Genomic DNA, 23,483 nt, shown 5'->3' with positions numbered 1-23,483 from the left:
GATGCCGAGGAGGACTGGTGGGAAGTGTTGTGGTCAGAGGGGACCAAAATCCAGCTCTTTGGCATCAACTCAACTCGCCATGTTTGGAGGAGGAGGAATGCTGCCTATGACCCCAAGAACACCATCCCAACTGTGAAACATGGTGGTGGAAACATTCTGCTTTGGGGGTGTTTTTCTGCTAAGGGGACAGGACAACTGCACCGCATCAAAGGGACGATGGACGGGGCAATGTACCCTCAAATCTTGGGTGAGAACCTTCTTCCCTCAGCCAGGGCATTGAAAATGGGTGGTGGATGGGTGTTCCAGCATGACAATGACCCAAAACACACGGCCAAGGCAACAAAGGAGCGGCTCAAGAAGAAGCACATTAAGGTCCTGGAGTGGCCTAGCCAGTCTCCACACCTTCATCCGATGGAAAATCTGTGGAGGAGCTGAAAGTTCGAGTTGCCAAATGTCAGCCACCAAACCTTAATGACTTGGAAAGGATCTGCCAAGAGGAGTGGGCCAAAATCCCTCCTGAGGTGTGTGCGAACCTGGGGGCCAACTCCAGGAAACGTCTGAGCAACAAGGGATTGGCCACCAAGTACTAAGTCATGTTTTGTGAAGGGGATCAAATCCTTCTTTCCCTCATGAACATGCAGATCCGTCATCATTTGTTAGACGCATTTCTGCTGAATTTGTTGTTGTATTCTGTCTCTCGGTGTTACACCGAACATTCCATTGTTAGACCGATCGTTTCTGTGTGAGGGGCGAACATTCCATTGTTAGACCGATCATTTCTGTGTGAGGGGCGAACATTCCATTGTTAGACCGATCGTTTCTGTGTGAGGGGCGAACATTCCATTGTTAGACCGATCATTTCTGTGTGAGGGGCGCACATTCCATTGTTAGACCGATCATTTCTGTGTGAGGGGCGAACATTCCATTGTTAGACCGATCATTTCTGTGTGAGGGGCGAACATTCCATTGTTAGACCGATCATTTCTGTGTGAGGGGCGAACATTCCATTGTTAGACCGATCATTTCTGTGTGAGGGGCGAACATTCCATTGTTAGACCGATCATTTCTGTGTGAGGGGGGAACATTCCATTGTTAGACCGATCATTTCTGTGTGAGGGGCGAACATTCAGCATCAGCCGGGGAGCAAATATGCATTTCCTTCACTGTATAATGGTCAGAATTGCATTATTGTAGATGAAGATGGAGGAAGGAAAACTGTCCCTTTAACTGAGAGCAGCCAATCATATTCTGTGTTTCTCTTTCCTTTAATACAATGTAGGACCTGATTGGTTGGAATGAAGGGAGGAGCTTTCTCTAGCATAGTGTATTTCAAGGATCGCCAAGATGCGAAAAAATAACCGTCTCACCCCCCCGGTCACACCAAACCCGACTTTGAAATCGTGCGACTTACAGTGAAGTCGCACGATTCTAAAGTCAGGTGAGATGCGGATTTCAGGTGCCATTTGCAACACGTGTGACACAGATCTCTATGCAAATCGCACCAAAAGTAGAAATCGATGCGGCTCCAACCAAGTCAGAACCGCCCCAATATGGCCGCTCTAATGGCAGACAATGGGGTGTGTCGTAGCATGGAATTTGCAAATCGCATGCCAATTCGCATCCAGTGTGACCGAGGACTTAGCTCCTGGTCACACCGGTGTGATTTGGGAATTGAAATCGCATCGAATGAATGTGAATGTCTTAACACGTGCGATTTGCTGCGGCGAGATTTCGAAATTATTTCTTGCGTGACTTTTTCTGCAGTTTTGTTGCGATTTCACAGACATAGAATAGAATGGAAATCGCACTGCAAATCGCAAGAAATCGTTGAAAATCTTCGCAAGTCGCAATAAAGTCTTCAGAAATCGCACCTGAAATTGCGCACAAATCGCAGCGGTGTGACTGGTGATGTCATCTTTAGACTGCGATCTCTTTTTTTCAGAATGGTGAAGAGTTTGAAGTTTTGTGTTTGCTCTCCGCAGGGACGGACGCCGGCTCCGGGAACTCCTTGTACTGCCCCCTGCACACTCAGGAGTCGCTGAAGTTATTCTGCGAGATGTGCGACTGTCTGATCTGCCGCCACTGCCTCGTCCTGGAGCACAAGGATCACAGGTGGGAGAGCCGGGGGGGCGCTGTCATGGACCGGGGTCCGCACTCACAGGGACAGGCAGTTCAGGAGATACAGAGGTGTACCTGAGGTTGCTTGGAGACACCGGGGTCACAGAGCCGCTCAGGACGCATTGGGGTCATAGGATGCTCTGCGGTCAGGAGGCCCTGGAGTCCCAGGAAGTCACACGATGCTCTGGGGTCACGGGTGATGAAAGATGCTCTGGGGTCACTGGATGACACAGGTGGGCAAGGAGAGACAGTCACTGGAGGCACAGGAGCACTGGAGACAATGTGGTCACTGGAGGAACGTGAGCACTGGAGACAATGGGGTTCCTGGAGGGGCCATAGAGTCACAGGAGGAACTTGAGCACTGAAGACAATGGGGTCACTGGAGGGGCCATAGAGTCATGGGAGGAACTTGAGCACTGGAGACAATGGGGTTACTGGAGGGGCCATAGAGTCACGGGAGGAACTTGAGCACCGGAGACAATGGGGTCACTGGAGGGGCCATAGAGTCATGGGAGGAACTTGAGCACTGAAGAAAATGGGGTCACTGGAGGGGCCATAGAGTCATGGGAGGAACTTGAGCACTGGAGACAATGGGGTCACTGGAGGGGCCATAGAGTCATGGGAGGAACTTGAGCACCGGAGACAATGGGGTCACTGGAGGGGCCATAGAGTCATGGGAGGAACTTGAGCACCGGAGACAATAGGGTTCCTGGAGGGGCCATAGAGTCAAGGGAGGAACTTGAGCACTGAAGAAAATGGGGTCACTGGAGGGGCCATAGATTCATGGGAGGAACTTGAGCACTGGAGACAATGGGGTCACTGGAGGGGCCATAGAGTCATGGGAGGAACTTGAGCACTGGAGACAATGGGGTCACTGGAGGAACTTGAGCACCGGAGACAATGGGGTCACTGGTGTGCACAAGGGTTACAGAATCCCTGGAGGAATGGGAGTGCTGGATTACTGAAGACAATGGGGTCACTGGAGGGGCCATAGAGTCACAGGAGGAACTTGAGCACTGAAGACAATGGGGTCACTGGAGGGGCCATAGAGTCATGGGAGGAACTTGAGCACTGGAGACAATGGGGTCACTGGAGGGGCCATAGAGTCACGGGAGGAACTTGAGCACTGAAGACAATGGGGTCACTGGAGGGGCCATAGAGTCATGGGAGGAACTTGAGCACCGGAGACAATGGGGTCACTGGAGGGGCCATAGAGTCAAGGGAGGAACTTGAACACTGAAGAAAATGGGGTCACTGGAGGGGCCATAGAGTCATGGGAGGAACTTGAGCACTGAAGACAATGGGGTCATTGGAGGAACTTGAGCACTGGAAACAATGGGGTCACTGGAGGGGCCATAGAGTCATGGGAGGAACTTGAGCACTGGAGACAATGGGGTCACTGGAGGGGCCATAGAGTCATGGGAGGAACTTGAGCACTGGAGACAATGGGGTCACTGGAGGGGCCATAGAGTCAAAAGAGGAACTTGAGCACTGGAGACAATGGGGTCACTGGAGGAACTTGAGCACCGGAGACAATGGGGTCACTGGCGGGGCCATAGAGTCACAGGAGGAACTTGAGCACTGAAGACAATGGGGTCATTGGAGGAACTTGAGCACTGGAAACAATGGGGTCACTGGAGGGGCCATAGAGTCACAAGAGGAACTTGAGCACTGGAGACAATGGGGTCACTTGGGGGGCTATAGAGTCAAGGGAGGATTTTGAGCATTGGAGTCACTGGAGACAATGGGGTCACTGGTGTGCACAGGGGTTACAGAGTCCCTGGAGGAATGGGAGAGCTGGATTACTGAATGACAGTTATTTTTATCATTGCATGAAATCTTTGTGAGTCGATTTCTCTGTGTAGAATGCTGCGCTCCGATTGGCTACTTTAGGGTTGTGGCCCCTTAGATCCGCCTCACTGCTCTGTGCGCCGCTTCTGTTAGACGCGCCCAGGCTCCGCAGTGACATGTTTCATGTGTTGTCCTCTCAGGTTCCGGAGGCTGGAGGAGGCGCTGCAGAATCAGCGGGTTCTGCTGGAAAACGTCATCACGCAAGTGGAGGAGAAGAAGATCGTTGTCCAAGCAGCCGGGAAGCAGATAGAGGACCGGTGAGCGACAACCCTATGTGGGTGGCTTTAAAAGACCCCATAAAATGAAAGCGAAACAAAACATTTTATACTTCCCTCCAGCAGGGGGCGAGCGGAATCGACGGGGTCTTTATTTATTTCAGGTACTTATAGAGCGCCGTCAAAGTACTCCGCGCTTTACATATATATTGTACATTCACATCAGTCCCCGCCCCCGAGGAGCGTACAATCTAAGATCCCAACTCACATTCATACATACACATACTAGGGACAATTTAGACAGGAGCCAATTCACCTACCAGCATGTGTTTGGATCAGGGGTGGACTGACAACTCATGGGGCCCCCAGGCAATAGGGGATCATGAAAAAGGTACCAGGGGTATCTCATGGGGCCCCCTACTGACCCCGGGCCCTCGGGCAGTGCTCGAGTTTCCAAATGGTCAGTCCGCCCCTGCTTTGGAGTGTGGGAGGAAACCCACGCAGGCACAGGGAGAACATGCAAACTCCAGGCAGGTGGTGCCATGGTTGAGATTTGAACCGACGACCCGAGTGCTGCCAGGTGGAAGTGCTAACCACTGAGCCACTGTGCTGTCAAACCAAAATTCAGCTCCGTTCCAATCTATGCCGTTTGCTTTTTGTCCGTTTTGCAGCGCTTTTCGCAGTTCACTTTGCGTTTTTGACACGTTTTGCGTTTTCTTCAACCCTTTTTTTTGTTGTTGTTAAAGTAGAATTTTTTTTGTTGCTGCGCAGAATAAAAATGCAAAACGCGGCAAAACCGCACCACCCGGCATTTCAGCAGCTTCTCCATGGAACTCTATTGTAGCAAAAAGTCCGCATTTTGTTTTTAAAAAAGTCCCCGCCCCTTTCCAAAAACGCAACGATTCAAAAAAGCAGAAATGTGAACGTGTTCCATAGGAAACCATGGTAAGCGGACTGTAGGGTGTTTCTAAAAAAAGCACTAAAAAAAATGCACCAGTGTGAACGGAGCCTCAGGGAGGAGGAGGGGGAATAGTACGGCGTCCATTGCTGGCCGTATAATGATCTGTAATAACAAAAACATATAAAGGTCTATAGAACACATTCCAGTGTGGCCCTGAGAGTGCCCAGGAATCCCCGCTGATCCTCCGGGGGGGCCCTCAGCACGGGGGGGCCCAGGGTTGGTGTCACCCAGAGCGATAACACGTGGGGTCACCCCTCCGACGATCCCCGCAGGATGGATCGGATCTGCAGATTGAGCGTAACGGATCCGACTGATACACAGATCCCATCCATCCTGCGGGGATCGTCGGCTTGCTTTACAACTTACCTTTTCGTGGAGCGGGTCCAGTGTTACCCCTCCCCCAGTGATCAGACTGTACATTGTAACTTTGTAGAAGGAGGAGGAGTCATTTCCTCAGTCTCCCCTCCCCCAGTGATCACACTGTACATTGTACCTTTGTAGAAGGAGGAGGAGTCATTTCCTCAGTCTCCCCTCCCCCAGTGATCAGACTGTACATTGTAACTTTGTAGAAGGAGGAGGAGTCATTTCCTCAGTCTCCCCTCCCCCAGTGATCAGACTGTACATTGTAACTTTGTAAAAGGAGGAGGAGTCATTTCCTCAGTCTCCCCTCCCCCAGTGATCAGACTGTACAGTGTAACTTTGTAGGAGGAGGAGGAGGCGTTTCCTCAGTCTCCCCTCCCCCAGTGATCAGACTGTACATTGTAACTTTGTAGAAGGAGGAGGAGTCATTTCCTCAGTCTCCCCTCCCCCAGTGATCAGACTGTACATTGTAACTTTGTAGAAGGAGGAGGAGGCGTTTCCTCAGTCTCCCCTCCCCCAGTGATCAGACTGTACATTGTAACTTTGTAGAAGGAGGAGGAGTCGTTTCCTCAGTCTCCCCTCCCCCAGTGATCAGACTGTACAGTGTAACTTTGTAGGAGGAGGAGGAGGCGTTTCCTCAGTCTCCCCTCCCCCAGTGATCAGACTGTACATTGTAACTTTGTAGAAGGAGGAGGAGTCATTTCCTCAGTCTCCCCTCCCCCAGTGATCAGACTGTACATTGTAACTTTGTAGAAGGAGGAGGAGTCATTTCCTCAGTCTCCCCTCCCCCAGTGATCAGACTGTACATTGTAACTTTGTAGAAGGAGGAGGAAGCATTTCCTCAGTCTCCCCTCCCCCAGTGATCAGACTGTACATTGTAACTTTGTAAAAGGAGGAGGAGTCATTTCCTCAGTCTCCCCTCCCCCAGTGATCAGACTGAACATTGTAGCTTTGTAGCAGGCTGCAAGGTGAGGGATTGCAGCAGGGGCTGATCTGTGTCAGACATTTGTCAGCCAAGAACGGCACAGGCACCAGGATTGACAGGATTGTTTCATCTCTGAGCCGGCATCTCGGTCCAGGAGGTAGATGGTGACCCTGGATGATGCCTGAACAGAGATGGTGCCGCCCTCCCGGAGAGGAAAGCGGATGAAAGTATTGGTAGTCGGAGTCCTGTGATCTCAGGGAGAAGTAATAAATATCTGACATTCGTGATAACGCACCATAGATAACATAACCGATGCCGGGATCGCTGCGAAGCGCTGAGTGGAAGAACGCGGGTTGCGCAGATTCCGGCGCCGTGTTGTGACCGCTGTCCTCTTGTGTCTCTCAGGTTGTATGAAATCAAACACATGCACCGGAAGGTGGAGAACCAAATCAAAATGACCAAGATGGTGATTATTAACGAGCTGAGCAAGAGGATGAACTCCCTGCTGGAGCAGCTGGAGGTGAGCAGGAGCGCCGCCCTGGGGTTGGGAGGACAGAAGCGCAGGGCTGGTGGAGTAGGCGGAGCCGCCTCTGTGGAGTAGGCGGAGCCGTCTCCGCGGAGTAGGCGGAGCCGTCTCAGCGGAGTAGGCGGAGCTGTCTCTGTAGAGTAGGCCAGTTTCCGGTCAGTTTCCGGTCAGTCTCTGTTTCCGGTCAGTTTTCCCGTCTTATATCACCTCCATGGGCCGTGGCGTGGTGCTTACTTGCACCCTATTGTGAATGAAGTGACGACAGCCCATCAATAGAGTCTTTCCATTTTCATTACAGACCTAATTTTAGACTCTGTGATGTCATCCCGGGGTCTCTGTGCTTCTCTATGCAATGCAGGCAGATCATGGCTGGTGGGAGGGGCTGGCAGTGGGCTGCATATAGCTTCCCAGCCCCGGCCTCAGTACTCCTCTCAAGAACCCTCAGTCCTGATGCAAGCAGTGGGAGGAGTTATGCAAATATGAAAATGCCTTGATGGGTGGAGTCAGTCTGGAGGAGTGGGTGTTCCTTAGCAGGCTTCATTTGCATGCAGACCCAACCCGCCCCCCTAGGTAACGCCAACAAGTGACAGTGAGCCTCCATGGTTGAAAGAGCTGTAATCCAATCAATGAAAGGGGCGTGGCCAGGGACAGTCAGGCTGGGGAGGAGAGTGCTAGATGATGGCAGATGTGTTCCAGCCAGGAAATGTGGCAGGCTCTGATGAAAGAAGGGGGCGGGGTCAGGGACAGTCGGGCTGGAGAAGAAAGAGCTAGATGATGCTGGAGGTCCTGCAGCCCGGAAATGAGGCGGGCTCTAATGAATGACAGGGGCAAGGCCAGAGACAAGTAGACTGGGGAGGCAAGTGGTAGATGATGCTGGACGTCCTCCAGGTAGGAAATTAGGCGGGCTCGGATGAATGATTGGGGGGGGGGGGTCAGGGACAGTCAAGCAGGGGGGAGGAAAGTGCTAGATGAAGCTGGACGTCCTCCAACCAGGAAATAAGGTAGATCTCTAATGAATGAAAGAGGCGGGGCCGGGGACAGTCAGGCTGGGGAGGAAAGGGGTAGATGATGCTGGACGTCCTCCAACCAGGAAATGAGGCGGGCTCTGATGAATGATGGGGGGAGGGGCCAAGGACAGTCAGGCTGGGGAGGAAAGCGCTAGATGATACTGGATGTCCTCCAGCCAGGAAATGAGGCGGGCTCTGATGAATGATGGGAGGAAAGCGCTAGATGATACTGGATGTCCTCCAGCCAGGAAATGAGGCGGGCTCTAATGTATTAAAGGGGCGGGGCCAGGGACAGGTAGACTGGGGAGGCAAGGGGTAGATGATGCTGGACGTCCGCCAGCCAGGAAATGAGGTAGGCTCTGATGAATGATGGGGGGGGATGGGACAGTCAGGCTGGGGAGGAAGGTGCTAGATGATGCTGGATGTCCTCCAGCCAGCAATGAGGAGGAGCTCTGTCTGACTGGCTGCAGCTTGTAGTACACATGGTGAGAAGCTCACAGTGTGCAGTGACATCAGGGGAAGCCGTGTCAGTCCAAACGTAAAATTTCTGTTTTCAAAGATTCCCTTTTTCTCTCTTCCATGTGGCCCCCGGGGGCCCCTCCAGCGGTCCCTTGCTCTGCCTTATAGAGGTGCCCTATAGAGGTTTGATTCCCCTCCCCCCTACAGTGCGTCACATGATCCTTTTCTCTTCCCAACACAGAAAATCACCAGTGAGAAGCAGCAGAAGTTTGAGCAGCATTTGCAGTCGGTTCTGGTTCTGAACCGCCAGCTGGAGCACGTCCAGAACTTCATCAACTGGGCCATGTACAGCAAGAACAGCGTCCCCTTCCTGTTCAGCAAGGAGCTGGTACGTATGATCCACCGAGCACCACATGACACACATCAGCCACGGAGTCATGGAGGAGAAGACCGGCCGCAACATCCACCAGTTCATAGGTGGTCAGTAGGGAGGTTTTGGGGCGTGTCTGTAGGAATCTATGGCCAATTGTGAGCTCAGGTAATGATGCTCACCTGAGGTCTTAAGGAAGACGTGGCTCACACTTGGGGCCTCACGTTGGATGCCATAAAGAAGATTTAGCTCACACTTGGGGCCTCATGTTGGACGCCAAAAAGAAGACGTGGCTCACACTTGGGGCCTCACGTTGGATGCCAAAAAGAAGACGTGGCTCACACTTGGGGCCTCACGTTGGATGCCATAAAGAAGACCTGGCTCACACTTGGGGCCTCACGTTGGATGCTAAAAAGAAGACGTGGCTCACACATGGGGCCTCACATTGGATGCCATAAAGAAGATTTAGCTCACACTTGGGGCCTCATGTTGGACGCCAAAAAGAAGACTTGGCGCACACTTGGGGCCTCACGTTGGACGCCAAAAAGAAGACCTGGCTCACACTTGGGGCCTCACGTTGGATGCCAAAAAGAAGATGTGGCTCACACTTGGGGCTTCACGTTGGACGCCAAAAAGAAGACGCGGCTCACACTTGGGGCCTCACATTGGACGCCAAAAAGAAGACGTGGCTCACACTTGGGGCCTCACGTTGGACGCCAAAAAGAAGACCTGGCTCACACTTGGGGCCTCACGTTGGATGCCAAAAAGAAGACGTGGCTCAAAATTGGGGCCTCACGTTGGATGCCAAAAAGAAGACGTGGCTCAAAATTGGGGCCTCACATTGGACGCCAAAAAGAAGACCTGGCTCACACTTGGGGCCTCACATTGGATGCCAAAAAGAAGACGTGGCTCACACTTGGGGCCTCACGTTGGATGCCAAAAAGAAGACCTGGCTCACACTTGGGGCCTCACGTTGGATGCCAAAAAGAAGACCTGGCTCACACTTGGGGCCTCACGTTGGACCCCAAAAAGAAGACCTGGCTCACACTTGGGGCCTCACGTTGGACCCCAAAAAGAGGACCTGGCTCACACTTGGGGCCTCACGTTGGACGCCAAAAAGAAGACCTGGCTCACACTTGGGGCCTCACGTTGGATGCCAAAAAGAAGACCTGGCTCACACTTGGGGCTTCACGTTGGATGCCATAAAGAAGACTTAGATCACACTTGGGGCCTCACGTTGGATGCCATAAAGAAGACTTAGATCACACTTGGGGCCTCACGTTGGATGCCAAAAAGAAGACCTGGCTCACACTTGGGGCCTCACGTTGGACCCCAAAAAGAAGACCTGGCTCACACTTGGGGCCTCACGTTGGATGCCAAAAAGAAGACGTGGCTCAAAATTGGGGCCTCACGTTGGATTCCATAAAGAAGACCTGGCGCACACTTGGGGCCTCACGTTGGATGCCAAAAAGAAGACTTAGATCACACATGGGGCCTCACATTGGATGCCATAAAGAAGATTTAGCTCACACTTGGGGCCTCATGTTGGACGCCAAAAAGAAGACTTGGCGCACACTTGGGGCCTCACGTTGGATGCCAAAAAGAAGATGTGGCTCACACTTGGGGCTTCACGTTGGACGCCAAAAAGAAGACGCGGCTCACACTTGGGGCCTCACATTGGACGCCAAAAAGAAGACGTGGCTCACACTTGGGGCCTCACGTTGGACGCCAAAAAGAAGACGTGGCTCACACTTGGGGCCTCACGTTGGATGCCAAAAAGAAGACGTGGCTCAAAATTGGGGCCTCACATTGGATGCCAAAAAGAAGACGTGGCTCAAAATTGGGGCCTCACATTGGACGCCAAAAAGAAGACCTGGCTCACACTTGGGGCCTCACATTGGATGCCAAAAAGAAGACGTGGCTCACACTTGGGGCCTCACGTTGGATGCCAAAAAGAAGACCTGGCTCACACTTGGGGCCTCACGTTGGATGCCAAAAAGAAGACGTGGCTCAAAATTGGGGCCTCACGTTGGATTCCATAAAGAAGACGTGGCTCACACTTGGGGCCTCACGTTGGATGCCAAAAAGAAGACTTAGATCACACATGGGGCCTCACGTTGGATGCCATAAAGAAGACGTGGCTCACACTTGGGGCCTCACGTTGGATGCCAAAAAGAAGACGTGGCTCACACTTGGGGCCTCACGTTGGATGCCAAAAAGAAGACGTGGCTCACACTTGGGGCCTCACGTTGGATGCCAAAAAGAAGACATGACTCACACTTGGGGCCTCACGTTGGATGCTAAAAAGAAGACGTGGCTCACACATGGGGCCTCACATTGGATGCCATAAAGAAGATTTAGCTCACACTTGGGGCCTCATGTTGGACGCCAAAAAGAAGACTTGGCGCACACTTGGGGCCTCACGTTGGACGCCAAAAAGAAGACCTGGCTCACACTTGGGGCCTCACGTTGGATGCCAAAAAGAAGATGTGGCTCACACTTGGGGCTTCACGTTGGACGCCAAAAAGAAGACGCGGCTCACACTTGGGGCCTCACATTGGACGCCAAAAAGAAGACGTGGCTCACACTTGGGGCCTCACGTTGGACGCCAAAAAGAAGACCTGGCTCACACTTGGGGCCTCACGTTGGATGCCAAAAAGAAGACGTGGCTCAAAATTGGGGCCTCACGTTGGATGCCAAAAAGAAGACGTGGCTCAAAATTGGGGCCTCACATTGGACGCCAAAAAGAAGACCTGGCTCACACTTGGGGCCTCACATTGGATGCCAAAAAGAAGACGTGGCTCACACTTGGGGCCTCACGTTGGATGCCAAAAAGAAGACCTGGCTCACACTTGGGGCCTCACGTTGGATGCCAAAAAGAAGACCTGGCTCACACTTGGGGCCTCACGTTGGACCCCAAAAAGAAGACCTGGCTCACACTTGGGGCCTCACGTTGGACCCCAAAAAGAGGACCTGGCTCACACTTGGGGCCTCACGTTGGACGCCAAAAAGAAGACCTGGCTCACACTTGGGGCCTCACGTTGGATGCCAAAAAGAAGACCTGGCTCACACTTGGGGCTTCACGTTGGATGCCATAAAGAAGACTTAGATCACACTTGGGGCCTCACGTTGGATGCCATAAAGAAGACTTAGATCACACTTGGGGCCTCACGTTGGATGCCAAAAAGAAGACCTGGCTCACACTTGGGGCCTCACGTTGGACCCCAAAAAGAAGACCTGGCTCACACTTGGGGCCTCACGTTGGATGCCAAAAAGAAGACGTGGCTCAAAATTGGGGCCTCACGTTGGATTCCATAAAGAAGACCTGGCGCACACTTGGGGCCTCACGTTGGATGCCAAAAAGAAGACTTAGATCACACATGGGGCCTCACATTGGATGCCATAAAGAAGATTTAGCTCACACTTGGGGCCTCATGTTGGACGCCAAAAAGAAGACTTGGCGCACACTTGGGGCCTCACGTTGGATGCCAAAAAGAAGATGTGGCTCACACTTGGGGCTTCACGTTGGACGCCAAAAAGAAGACGCGGCTCACACTTGGGGCCTCACATTGGACGCCAAAAAGAAGACGTGGCTCACACTTGGGGCCTCACGTTGGACGCCAAAAAGAAGACGTGGCTCACACTTGGGGCCTCACGTTGGATGCCAAAAAGAAGACGTGGCTCAAAATTGGGGCCTCACATTGGATGCCAAAAAGAAGACGTGGCTCAAAATTGGGGCCTCACATTGGACGCCAAAAAGAAGACCTGGCTCACACTTGGGGCCTCACATTGGATGCCAAAAAGAAGACGTGGCTCACACTTGGGGCCTCACGTTGGATGCCAAAAAGAAGACCTGGCTCACACTTGGGGCCTCACGTTGGATGCCAAAAAGAAGACGTGGCTCAAAATTGGGGCCTCACGTTGGATTCCATAAAGAAGACGTGGCTCACACTTGGGGCCTCACGTTGGATGCCAAAAAGAAGACTTAGATCACACATGGGGCCTCACGTTGGATGCCATAAAGAAGACGTGGCTCACACTTGGGGCCTCACGTTGGATGCCAAAAAGAAGACGTGGCTCACACTTGGGGCCTCACGTTGGATGCCAAAAAGAAGACGTGGCTCACACTTGGGGCCTCACGTTGGATGCCAAAAAGAAGACATGACTCACACTTGGGGCCTCACGTTGGATGCCAAAAAGAAGACGTGGCTCACACTTGGGGCCTCACGTTGGATGCCAAAAAGAAGACGTGGCTCACACTTGGGGCCTCACGTTGGATGCCAAAAAGAAGACGTGGCTCACACTTGGGGCCTCACGTTGGATGCCAAAAAGAAGACCTGGCTCACACTTGGGGCCTCACGTTGGATGCCAAAAAGAAGACCTGGCTCACACTTGGGGCCTCACGTTGGATGCCAATAAGAAGACGTGGCTCACACTTGGGGCCTCACGTTGGATGCCAAAAAGAAGACCTGGCTCACACTTGGGGCCTCACGTTGGACCCCAAAAAGAAGACCTGGCTCACACTTGGGGCCTCACGTTGGACGCCAAAAAGAAGACCTGGCTCACACTTGGGGCCTCACGTTGGATGCCAAAAAGAAGACGTGGCTCACACTTGGGGCCTCACGTTGGATGCCAAAAAGAAGACCTGGCTCACACTTGGGGCCTCACGTTGGACCCCAAAAAGAAGACCTGGCTCACACTTGGGGCCTCACATTGGACACCAAAAAGAAGACCTGGCTCACACTTGGGGCCTCACATTGGACGCCAAAAAGAAGACGTGGCTCACACTTGGGGCCTCACGTTGGATGCCAAAAAGAAGACCTGGCTCACACTTGGGGCCTCACGTTGGACCCCAAAAAGAAGACCTGGCTCACACTTGGGGCCTCACGTTGGACGCCAAAAAGAAGACGTGGCTCACACTTGGGGCCTCACGTTGGACGCCAAAAAGAAGACCTGGCTCACACTTGGGGCCTCACGTTGGACGCCAAAAAGAAGACCTGGCTCACACTTGGGGCCTCACATTGGACGCCAAAAAGAAGACGTGGCTCACACTTGGGGCCTCACATTGGACGCCAAAAAGAAGACCTGGCTCACACTTGGGGCTTCACGTTGGATGCCATAAAGAAGACTTAGATCACACTTGGGGCCTCACGTTGGATGCCATAAAGAAGACTTAGATCACACTTGGGGCCTCACGTTGGATGCCATAAAGAAGACTTAGATCACACTTGGGGCCTCACGTTGGATGTCATAAAGAAGATTTAGCTCACACTTGGGGCCTCATGTTGGACACCAAAAAGAAGACTTGGCACACACTTGGGGCCTCACGTTGGATGCCAAAAAGAAGACCTGGCGCACACTTAGGGCCTCATGTTGGATGCCATAAAGAAGACTTAGCTCACACTTGGGGCCTCATGTTGGACGCCAAAAAGGAGACCTGACTCACACTAGGGGCCTCATGTTGGACGCCAAAAAGAAGACCTGGCTCACACTTGGGGCCTCAAGTTTGATGCCAAAAAGAGGACCTGGCTCACACTTGGGGCCTCACGTTGGGCGCCATAAAGAAGACCTGGCTCACACTTGGGGCCTCCCGTTGGGCGCCCAAAAAAAAGGCCTTGTTCCAATCCATCCGAAAGGTGTTCAGTAGGGATGTTTTGCAGTATCAGTGGGCAACTGTGGCCATTTGCGAGGGTCAGTACTGATGTTGAATGAGAAATTTGGCCCACATCTTGGGCCCCAAGTTGGGCTCCAAAAAAGAGACCTGGTTTGAAATATATGTTCCAATTCATACCAAAGGTGGTCAGTATGGAAGTTTTAGAGTGTGTCTGGGGGAATTTGGAGCCATTTTTGAGGTTAGGTACTGAAGTTGGATGAGAAGACCTGGCTCACAACTGGGGCCTCACGTTGGGTGCCAAAAAAAAGAACTAGCTGGCAATGCGTGTTCCAATTCATCCCAAAGGTGGTCAGTAGGGAGGTTTTGGGATGTCTATGTGGGAATTTATCGCCAATTGTGAGCTCAGGTAATGATTCTTACCTGAGGTCTTAAGGAAAACTCACACTTGGGGCCTCACGTTGGACGCCAAAAAGAAGACCTGGCTCACACTTGGGGCCTCATGTTGGGCGCCAAAAAGAAAGGCCTTGTTCCAATCCATCTGAAAGGTGGTCAGTAGGGAGGTTTTGCAGTATCAGTGGGCAACTGTGGCCATTTGCAAGGGTCGGTACTGATGTTGAATGAGAAAAGTTGGCCCACACCTTGAGCCCCAAGTTGGGCGCCAAAAAAGAGACCTGGTTTGAAATATGTGTACCAATTCATACCAAAGGTGGTCAGTATGGAAGTTTTAGAATGTGTCTGTGGGAATTTGGAGCCATTTTTGAGGTTAGGTACTGGATGAGAAGACCTGGCTCACACTTGGGGCCTTACGTTGTGCGCCAAGAAAAAGGCCTTGTTATAATTCATCCGAAAGGTGTTCAGTAGGGATGTTTTGCAGTGCCAATGGGCAACTGTGGCCATTTGTGAGGGTCGGTACTAATGTTGAGTGAGAAAAGTTGGCTCACACCTTGGGCCCCCGTTTGGGATCCAAAAAAGAGTCCTGGTTTGAAATACGTGTTACAATTCATACCAAAGGTGGCCAGTATGAACGTTTTAGAGTGTGTCTGTGGAAATTTGGAGCCATTTTTGAAGTTAGGTACTGGATGAGAAGACCTGGCTTACAACTGGGGCCTCACGTTGAGTGCCACAAAAAAGACCTGGATAGCAATCCTTGTTCCAATTCATCTGGGTCCCAGGTTGGGATCCAAAAAAGAGACCTGGTTTCAAATACGTGTTCCAATTCATACCAAAAGTGGTCAGTATGGAAGTTTTAGATTGTTTCTGTGGGAATTTGTAGTCATTTGTGAGGTCAAGTACTGATGTTGGATAAGAAGACCTGGCTCACAACTTGGGCCCCACGTTGGGCGCCAAAAAAAGGCCTGCGTACAAAAATAGTAAGCCACACTCCAAGACCTTCCCTATCCTTGTGAGCAAGCCAGCAGTGGTGGAACACATCAAGGAAGGTTGGTTTCAGGTGGACGCATCAATGAATTGTCAGCTCTTAAACACAGAAAGAAGAGCTAAGTTTTGTAGTGTGGCTACTTTTTTTATTGTTTTGACTGAGAGTGGAGATGGGCTGAGGTAGCCAGCACCTGGGCTGGGCTGTAGCAATTTGTGAGGTCAGGTGCTAAAGTTGGATTAGAACACCTGGCTCATAACTTGGGCCTCATGTTGGGCACCAAAAAAAAAAAAAAAAAGACCTGAGTATGAAAATAGTAAGCCGCACTGAAAAACTTAGTTCTTCTTTCTGTGTTTAATAGTTGTCAATACATTGACTTCTCCACCTGAAACCAACCTTCCTTGACACATTTCACCATGACTGGCTTGCACTCAAAGATTGGGGAGCTTCCCCTATCCTTGTGAGCAAGCCAGCAGTGGTGGAGCACCTCAAGGAAGGTTGGTTTCGGGTGGAGAAGTCAATGTATTGACAACTATTAAACAGAGAAAGAAGAACTAAGTTTTGGGGAGGAGCTTACTATTTTTATACTCAGGTCTTTTCTTTTTTTTTTGGCGCCCAACGTCGGGCCCAAGGTGTGAGCCAGGTCTTCTAATCCAACATCAGTACCTGACCTCACAAATTGCTACAAATTCCCAGTGGGACATCTCCATACTGACCACCTGAGCCACACTCCAATGAAGTTTTGGAGCGTGGCTTACATTTTTTATAGTTTTGACTGAGAGTGGAGATGGGCTGTGGTAGCCAGCACCTGGGCTGTCCATGTGAGATGAAAGGAACACGTCTGAAGTGGAGCCTTGGGTTTGGATATGTCCTTGTAAGAAGAAGACCTGGTTAGCAATCCATGTTCCAATTCATGCCAAAGTTGTCCAGTAGTGATGTTTTGGGGTGTCTGGGAAGTTGTGGCCATTTGTGAGGTCAGGAACTGATGTTGGATGAGAAGAGTTGGCTCACTCCTTGGGCCCCAAAAAAGATGTCTGGCTCACAATCCATGTTCTAATTCATCCCAAAGGTGGTCAATATGGAGGTTTTGCAGTGTATCTGTGGGAAATAGTAGCCATATGTGAGGGTGGGTGCTGATGTTGGATGAGAAGAGTTGACTCACACTTTGGAGTCCACGTTGGGTGCCAAAAAAAAGACCTGGCTGGCAATGCGTGTTCCAATTCATCCCAAAGGTGGTCAGTATGGAGGTTTCGGAGAGTATCAGTGGGAATTTGTGGCCGTTTTTGAGGTCAGGCACTGAGGATGGATGAGAAGAGTTGGCTCACACCTTGGGCCCCATGTTGGACACCAAAAAAAAGAAAAAGACCGTCTCGCAATTCATGTTCCAATGCCTCCCAAAGGTGCTCAATAGCTTTGCAGCTATAACATCCTCTTCTCTTCTGGGAAGGTTTTTCCTGTGGAAATCTGTGGCCATTTGTGACCAGATGCTGAGGCCAGCAGGGGGCCCAGGCAGCTAGGTGAATCGAATGTGCACATGGAGGGTGATCAGCACGGTGGGGGGGTAATTACTGGAACCGATCCCCTGTATGGCTGAAAGCTGGCTTCTTCTCCTCTCCAATAGGGGATCGGTTCCATTAATTACCCCCCTCCCATGACCATCCCTGTACACCATATGTGTCCCCCTGCTGCCCAGACCCCCCTGTGTTGCTGCAGTTCTGCCGCCTTCCCTCCTCTGCTTCCCTGCAGCTGCAAGCACACAATAGGATCCTTCAGGATGGAGAGTGGGGGAAGGGTCCGGTGTGACATTTACCAGCCCCTTACTTTCCTGACCGGAACCGATCACCCACTGTGTTCATTCTTAAATGAAACATAGTAAACTGTTGTTTTTTTTTTGTGGGGGGTGGCCTATCAGGTTGGGTGTATGGGACTCCCCCCCGTTGTTTCTAACAGCAGAACCAAAGCATTGAGAGGCCTTTAACCCTTTATTAGGGCAGACCAGGGGCAGACTGATAACTCATGGGGCCCCTGGGCAATAGGAAATCATGGGGCCCTTGTTTGTGTCCTCGCCCACAATCAAACCACACCCAAAAAAGCCTATGAAAGGTACCAGGGGCATCTCATGGGGCCCCCTACTGACCCCAGGCCCTCGGGCAGTGCCCGAGATCCTGAATGGTCAGTCTGTCCCTGGGGCAGACAGTGTGGCCACCTAGTTTACAACTGATAATGAGACCTGCCAGCACAGTCCACATAGGGTCAGTTATGGTAACCGCGGCTCTCCAGGCACCTCCTTCACATCACATAGATAAGTAGGAATAGGTAGAGATCATTTTTTTGTGTTATGTTTTTGTATGAAATATGACGTTGGCGCTGTTCCTGTTTGGAGGCTAAAAGTGGAAAAAACGGTAAACTCAGAACGTTTTTCCTGAAGGTGACATTTTCCCAACAGATTGTGTTTCAAATGCAGCGACTTCTGGAGACCAGCTGTGGAGGGGATTCCGGACGCCCCCTGAAGATGAAATTCAGCTGGGAGCCGTCCGTCTGGACCAAAAATATATCTAATTTGGGTATTATTGTCGTCATCATTATTATTATTATTATCATGATTATTGTGGTTAATATTATACAGGATTTATATAGCGCCAGCAGTTTTTGCAGCATGCTACATTACAAAGGCATAGTCAGACAGATTGGGGTAGGGAGTTCCAGAGGATGGGAGAGGTCCTGGAGGTCAGCATAGGAGGAGGTGATGAGGGAGCAAGAGAGCAGGAGGTCTTGGGAGGGACAAAGAGGACATTTTGGGTTATGGTTTGAGACAAGGTTGGTGGCGTAGCTCGGGGCGGAGTTGTGGGTTGTTGTTAGCATTTCGAATTTTATTTGTTGGGTTATCAGGAGCCAGTGAAGTGATTAGCAGAGAGGAGGGGTGGACATTGATTGAAGGCCAGTGGAGGGATTGGAAGAGAGGAGTGGAGGAGATTGAATGGAGGTCAGTGAAGGGATTGGCAGAGAGGGGTGGAGGACACTGAATGGAGGCCAGTGGTGAAGGGATTTGCAGAGTGGAGTGAAGGAAACGGAATGAAGGCCAGAGGGAGGATTGGCAGAGAGGGATGGAGGACACTGAGCAGAGGCCAATGTCTTCTTTGGGTGGGTTGTCATTATTAGGGTTGACTTGGTCCCGTCACTCAGTAAGGAATGCTATTCGTTGCTCCTGTTTTTGCAATCAAGTGTATAAAAGAGGGCGAAGCACTGGATGGGTGGGTGGATGGATGGATGGGTAGGGTGGATGGATGGGTAGATGGACATCATTTATTAAAGGTTGGCAGTCAACACATTCGGAGTTTCCTAATCCCAAGTCTTCAGACAAAAACATTCTGTGTAGAGGATCTGCTGTAGAAGTGAACACTTCCTGGCAGATTGGGACTCTTGGTAGTTGGAAGAAGCAACAGTCCAATGTTCTCCCCGTCCACCCACCTTACAGTCCAATGTTCTCCCCGTCCACCCATCTTACAGTCCAATGTTCTCCCCGTCCACCCACCTTACAGTCCAGTGTTCTCCCCATCCGCCCATCTTACAGTCCAATGTTCTCCCCGTCCACCCACCTTACAGTCCAATGTTCTCCCCGTCCACCAACCTTACAGTCCAGTGTTCTCCCCGTCCACCCACCTTACAGTCCAGTGTTCTCCCCGTCCACCAACCTTACAGTCCAGTGTTCTCCCCGTCCACCCACCTTACAGTCCAATGTTCTCCCCATCCACCCACCTTACAGTCCAGTGTTCTCCCCATCCGCCCACCTTACAGTCCAATGTTCTCCCCATCCACCCACCTTACAGTCCAGTGTTCTCCCCATCCACCCACCTTACAGTCCAGTGTTCTCACCGTCCACCCACCTTACAGTCCAATGTTCTCCCCATCCACCCACCTTACAGTCCAGTGTTCTCCCCATCTGCCCACCTTACAGTCTAGTGTTCTCCCCGTCCACCCACCTTACAGTCCAATGTTCTCCCCATCCGCCCACCTTACAGTCCAGTGTTCTCCCCGTCCGCCCACCTTACAGTCCAATGTTCTCACCGTCCGCCCACCTTACAGTCCAGTGTTCTCACCGTCCGCCCACCTTACAGTCCAGTGTTCTCCCCGTCCACCAACCTTACAGTCCAGTGTTCTCCCCGTCCACCAACCTTACAGTCCAGTGTTCTCCCCGTCCACCAACCTTACAGTCCAGTGTTCTCCCCGTCCACCAACCTTACAGTCCAGTGTTCTCCCCGTCCACCCACCTTACAGTCCAATGTTCTCCCCATCCGCCCACCTTACAGTCCAGTGTTCTCCCCGTCCGCCCACCTTACAGTCCAATGTTCTCCCCATCCGCCCACCTTACAGTCCAGTGTTCTCCCCGTCCACCCACCTTACAGTCCAGTGTTCTCCCCGTCCACCAACCTTACAGTCCAGTGTTCTCCCCGTCCACCAACCTTACAGTCCAATGTTCTCCCTATCCACCCACCTTACAGTCCAGTGTTCTCCCTATCCACCCACCTTACAGTCCAATGTTCTCCCCATCCGCCCACCTTACAGTCCAATGTTCTCCCTATCCACCCACCTTACAGTCCAGTGTTCTCCCCGTCCACCAACCTTACAGTCCAGTGTTCTCCCCATCCGCCCACCTTACAGTCCAGTGTTCTCCCCGTCCACCCACCTTACAGTCCAATGTTCTCCCTATCCACCCACCTTACAGTCCAGTGTTCTCCCTATCCACCCACCTTACAGTCCAATGTTCTCCCCATCCGCCCACCTTACAGTCCAGTGTTCTCCCCGTCCACCCACCTTACAGTCCAGTGTTCTCCCCATCCGCCCACCTTACAGTCCAGTGTTCTCACCATCCGCCCACCTCACCAGTTCATCCCAGTTGGTGCTCCACCCATACGTTACTTTTCAGGATTTATCCTAGGCCCCCTAGCAGATGGTAGGGACCTCATACTTGGACCATCTTTGCATTCCTTTAATGGAAACTGTATTATATTTTGTCAGTACACTGAATGCGATCAATGAACTCCAATCTAATGTTCACATTCTTGCTGCACATGAGCAGGCACACAACCCAAGTGCAGCTCTTGTCTCTTCCATTCCATTCAGGACTTAACCAGGAGGACAACCTCCCTGATCACCATGGTGACACTGTACTACTTGTGGGGGGCGATGAAGATTTTTTTTTTTACACTGATTGCTTTTACACCCATAAAGACTGTAAAAGCAATCATTCTCCTTCTCTCTGGCTGCATTCTTGCAGCCATTGAGAAATACTGTGAGAGCTGTGATTGGTCATAGCTTGTCACATGGTACAAGGCTGTTGTGAATGGCCCTGTACCATGTGATCTCTGTGATCATTCACAGATTTCACACGTAGTAAGCAATGATGTCAGAAGTGACATCTTGTTTACTACTCTGCATGTGATCACTGATTAGCCAGTTGGTGATCACATGATTGGGACCTCACACAGAAGTCCCTTACAGCAATCGGTGTTCCACTGTGTCCGGATGACACAGTGGGCACCAGATCATGGTGCTGCGCTCTCCTAGGGAGAGCGCAGAGTCCAAAATGGCGGCCGTCATTTATGAACGGCGAAAAGGTGAAAGTGTTCGGACTGGAAGGGGGGGAAACTATCTGGACTGGAAGGGGGGGGAAAGTGTCCGGACTGGAAGGGGGGAAAGTGTCCGGACTGGAAGGGGGTGAAAGCGTCTGGACTGGAAGGGGGTGAAAGCGTCTGGACTGGAAGGGGGGGAAAGTGTCCGGACTGGAAGGGGGGTGAAAGTGTCCGGACTGGAAGGGGGTGAAAGTGTCCGGACTGGAAGGGGGGGGGAAGTGTCCGGACTGGAAGGGGGGGAAAGTGTCCGGACTGGAAGGGGGGGAAAGTGTCCGGACTGGAAGGGGGGGAAAGTGTCCGGACTGGAAGGGGGGGAAAGTGTCCGGACTGGAAGGGGGGGAAGCGTCCGGACTGGAAGGGGGTGAAAGTGTCCGGACTGGAAGGGGGTGAAAGCGTCTGGACTGGAAGGGGGGGAAAGTGTCCGGACTGGAAGGGGGGGAAAGTGTCTGGACTGGAAGGGGGGGAAAGTGTCCGGACTGGAAGGGGGGGAAGCGTCCGGACTGGAAGGGGGTGAAAGTGTCCGGACTGGAAGGGGGTGAAAGTGTCCGGACTGGAAGGGGGGTGAAAGTGTCCGGACTGGAAGGGGGTGAAAGTGTCCGGACTGGAAGGGGGGAAAGTGTCCGGACTGGAAGGGGGGTGAAAGTGTCCGGACTGGAAGGGGGTGAAAGTGTCCGGACTGGAAGGGGGGTGAAAGTGTCCGGACTGGAAGGGGGTGAAAGTGTCCGGACTGGAAGGGGGGGAAAGTGTCCGGACATGTCCAGGGTCAGTTGGTCAGCAAAGGTCAATGAAGAAATATCATTTTGGGTGGAGTTCTACGTTACGTTGGACTTCCCATTGACATATTATATGTAAAATTCGGTTACCCTTGTAGACGATCTCATGCATTTCTCACATTTTCTTCTCCAGGTTGTATACTGACTGATCCTGCGCACTTAGCGCCCTCGGACGTCCCCAGCTATGCACCAGTGGAAGACCTGCAGTCATCGTACTATCAGGGTCATCACCAACCCAGCACCCCGCATCTGACCCCCATTAGTAGCACCCAGAACTTCACCCCCACCGTCCAGTGCCCCACCCCAGTCTGCTGTGCCCACTGCCACACCCTGCCGTCCATCACCAAGAGTCAACCGGTCAACAGCACCATCAGCCACCACGTCAACTTCACCCACTCCACCACCATCAAGCAGCAGGCGGTGCAGCCCCTACAGTATAGCGCGGCCAAGGAGCAGAAGTGTCTCTCCCGCCCCCTGAGGGTCATCCAGCCATGGTTGTCCCAGCAGCCACACAGTGAACAGGACAGCGCATCCTACTGGTCAGAGAATCAGCAGCAGAGAGCTGCCACCGTCCAGCCCACCGTACAGAGCGTGGCCCCTATCTGTGCCGTGACAACTCAGGATTTTAGCCAAGTACACACGACCATCCCGCTGACCACGTCTGCCACCCTGCAGGCCCCGTCCGTGCAAATGCAGCTCGGCCCTGTGCACACCGTCAGTCATGTGCAGCAGCAGCGGAACCAGGGTCAGGCCCAGGCAGCTCTGGGCTCATCTGATGCCACCCACGAGCAAGTCATGCACAACAGCCTGGACATCATCAACCAGCAGTTTGAGCTGGAGCAGATGCAGAAAGGTCTGGAGCTTCTCCTGCAGAGCCAGCCATCCAACGTACAGATCAACCAGAGCAAACAGCCGCAGCATGTCCAGCAAACCATTGTGGGCCAAATCAATTACATCGTGCGGCAGCCGGCTCCGGTGCCTCTGCAGAGCCAGGAGGATGTGGCGCCGGTCAGTGCACTTTTTTCTTCTAAAGCTCTATTTTTGCATTTATTGTAGATTTTATTTTTGTCTTTTTCAACCCAATGTCACAGGGGCAGTTCTGCAGCAGATTCACGTAGGAGAGTCGTTCACTTACCTCTTGCGAATTGCTCCCTCAGAATGCTGCTGAATTCCCTCGATAACCAAAGAGCAGCGAGAGAGCGATTCCAAAGGAACAGCCAAAAGTCTGTGGACACCTGACCATCACACCTCTATTAACTTGTTGGGCATCTTGTTCCAAAACCATGGTCAATAACATGG

The 23,483-nt window shown here is 51.9% G+C and overlaps 1 protein-coding gene across 1 annotated transcript in view; it reads left to right on the top strand.

The window, feature by feature from the left end:
- Positions 1-1,589: 1,589 nt before the first annotated feature.
- LOC149444096 (tripartite motif-containing protein 66-like) overlaps positions 1,590-23,483 on the top strand; it is a 48,849-nt gene continuing 26,955 nt past the window's right edge. The window contains exons 1-7 of the mRNA XM_089654941.1: positions 1,590-1,659; positions 1,983-2,112; positions 4,110-4,226; positions 6,836-6,950; positions 8,664-8,810; positions 18,228-18,345; positions 22,318-23,192. Coding sequence (XP_089511067.1) covers positions 1,590-1,659; positions 1,983-2,112; positions 4,110-4,226; positions 6,836-6,950; positions 8,664-8,810; positions 18,228-18,345; positions 22,318-23,192 — 1,572 coding nt within the window. The remainder of the gene's footprint in view (positions 1,660-1,982; positions 2,113-4,109; positions 4,227-6,835; positions 6,951-8,663; positions 8,811-18,227; positions 18,346-22,317; positions 23,193-23,483) is intronic.

This window comes from Staurois parvus, unplaced genomic scaffold, assembly GCF_062004578.1.
Source record: "Staurois parvus isolate SC_StPar_1 unplaced genomic scaffold, SC_StPar_1.0 ptg000815l, whole genome shotgun sequence".
In the NCBI taxonomy this organism is placed as follows: Eukaryota; Metazoa; Chordata; class Amphibia; order Anura; family Ranidae; genus Staurois; species Staurois parvus.
The sequence above is the reverse complement of the archived record's forward strand: the minus strand, read 5'-3'. Positions and strand labels throughout refer to the sequence as shown.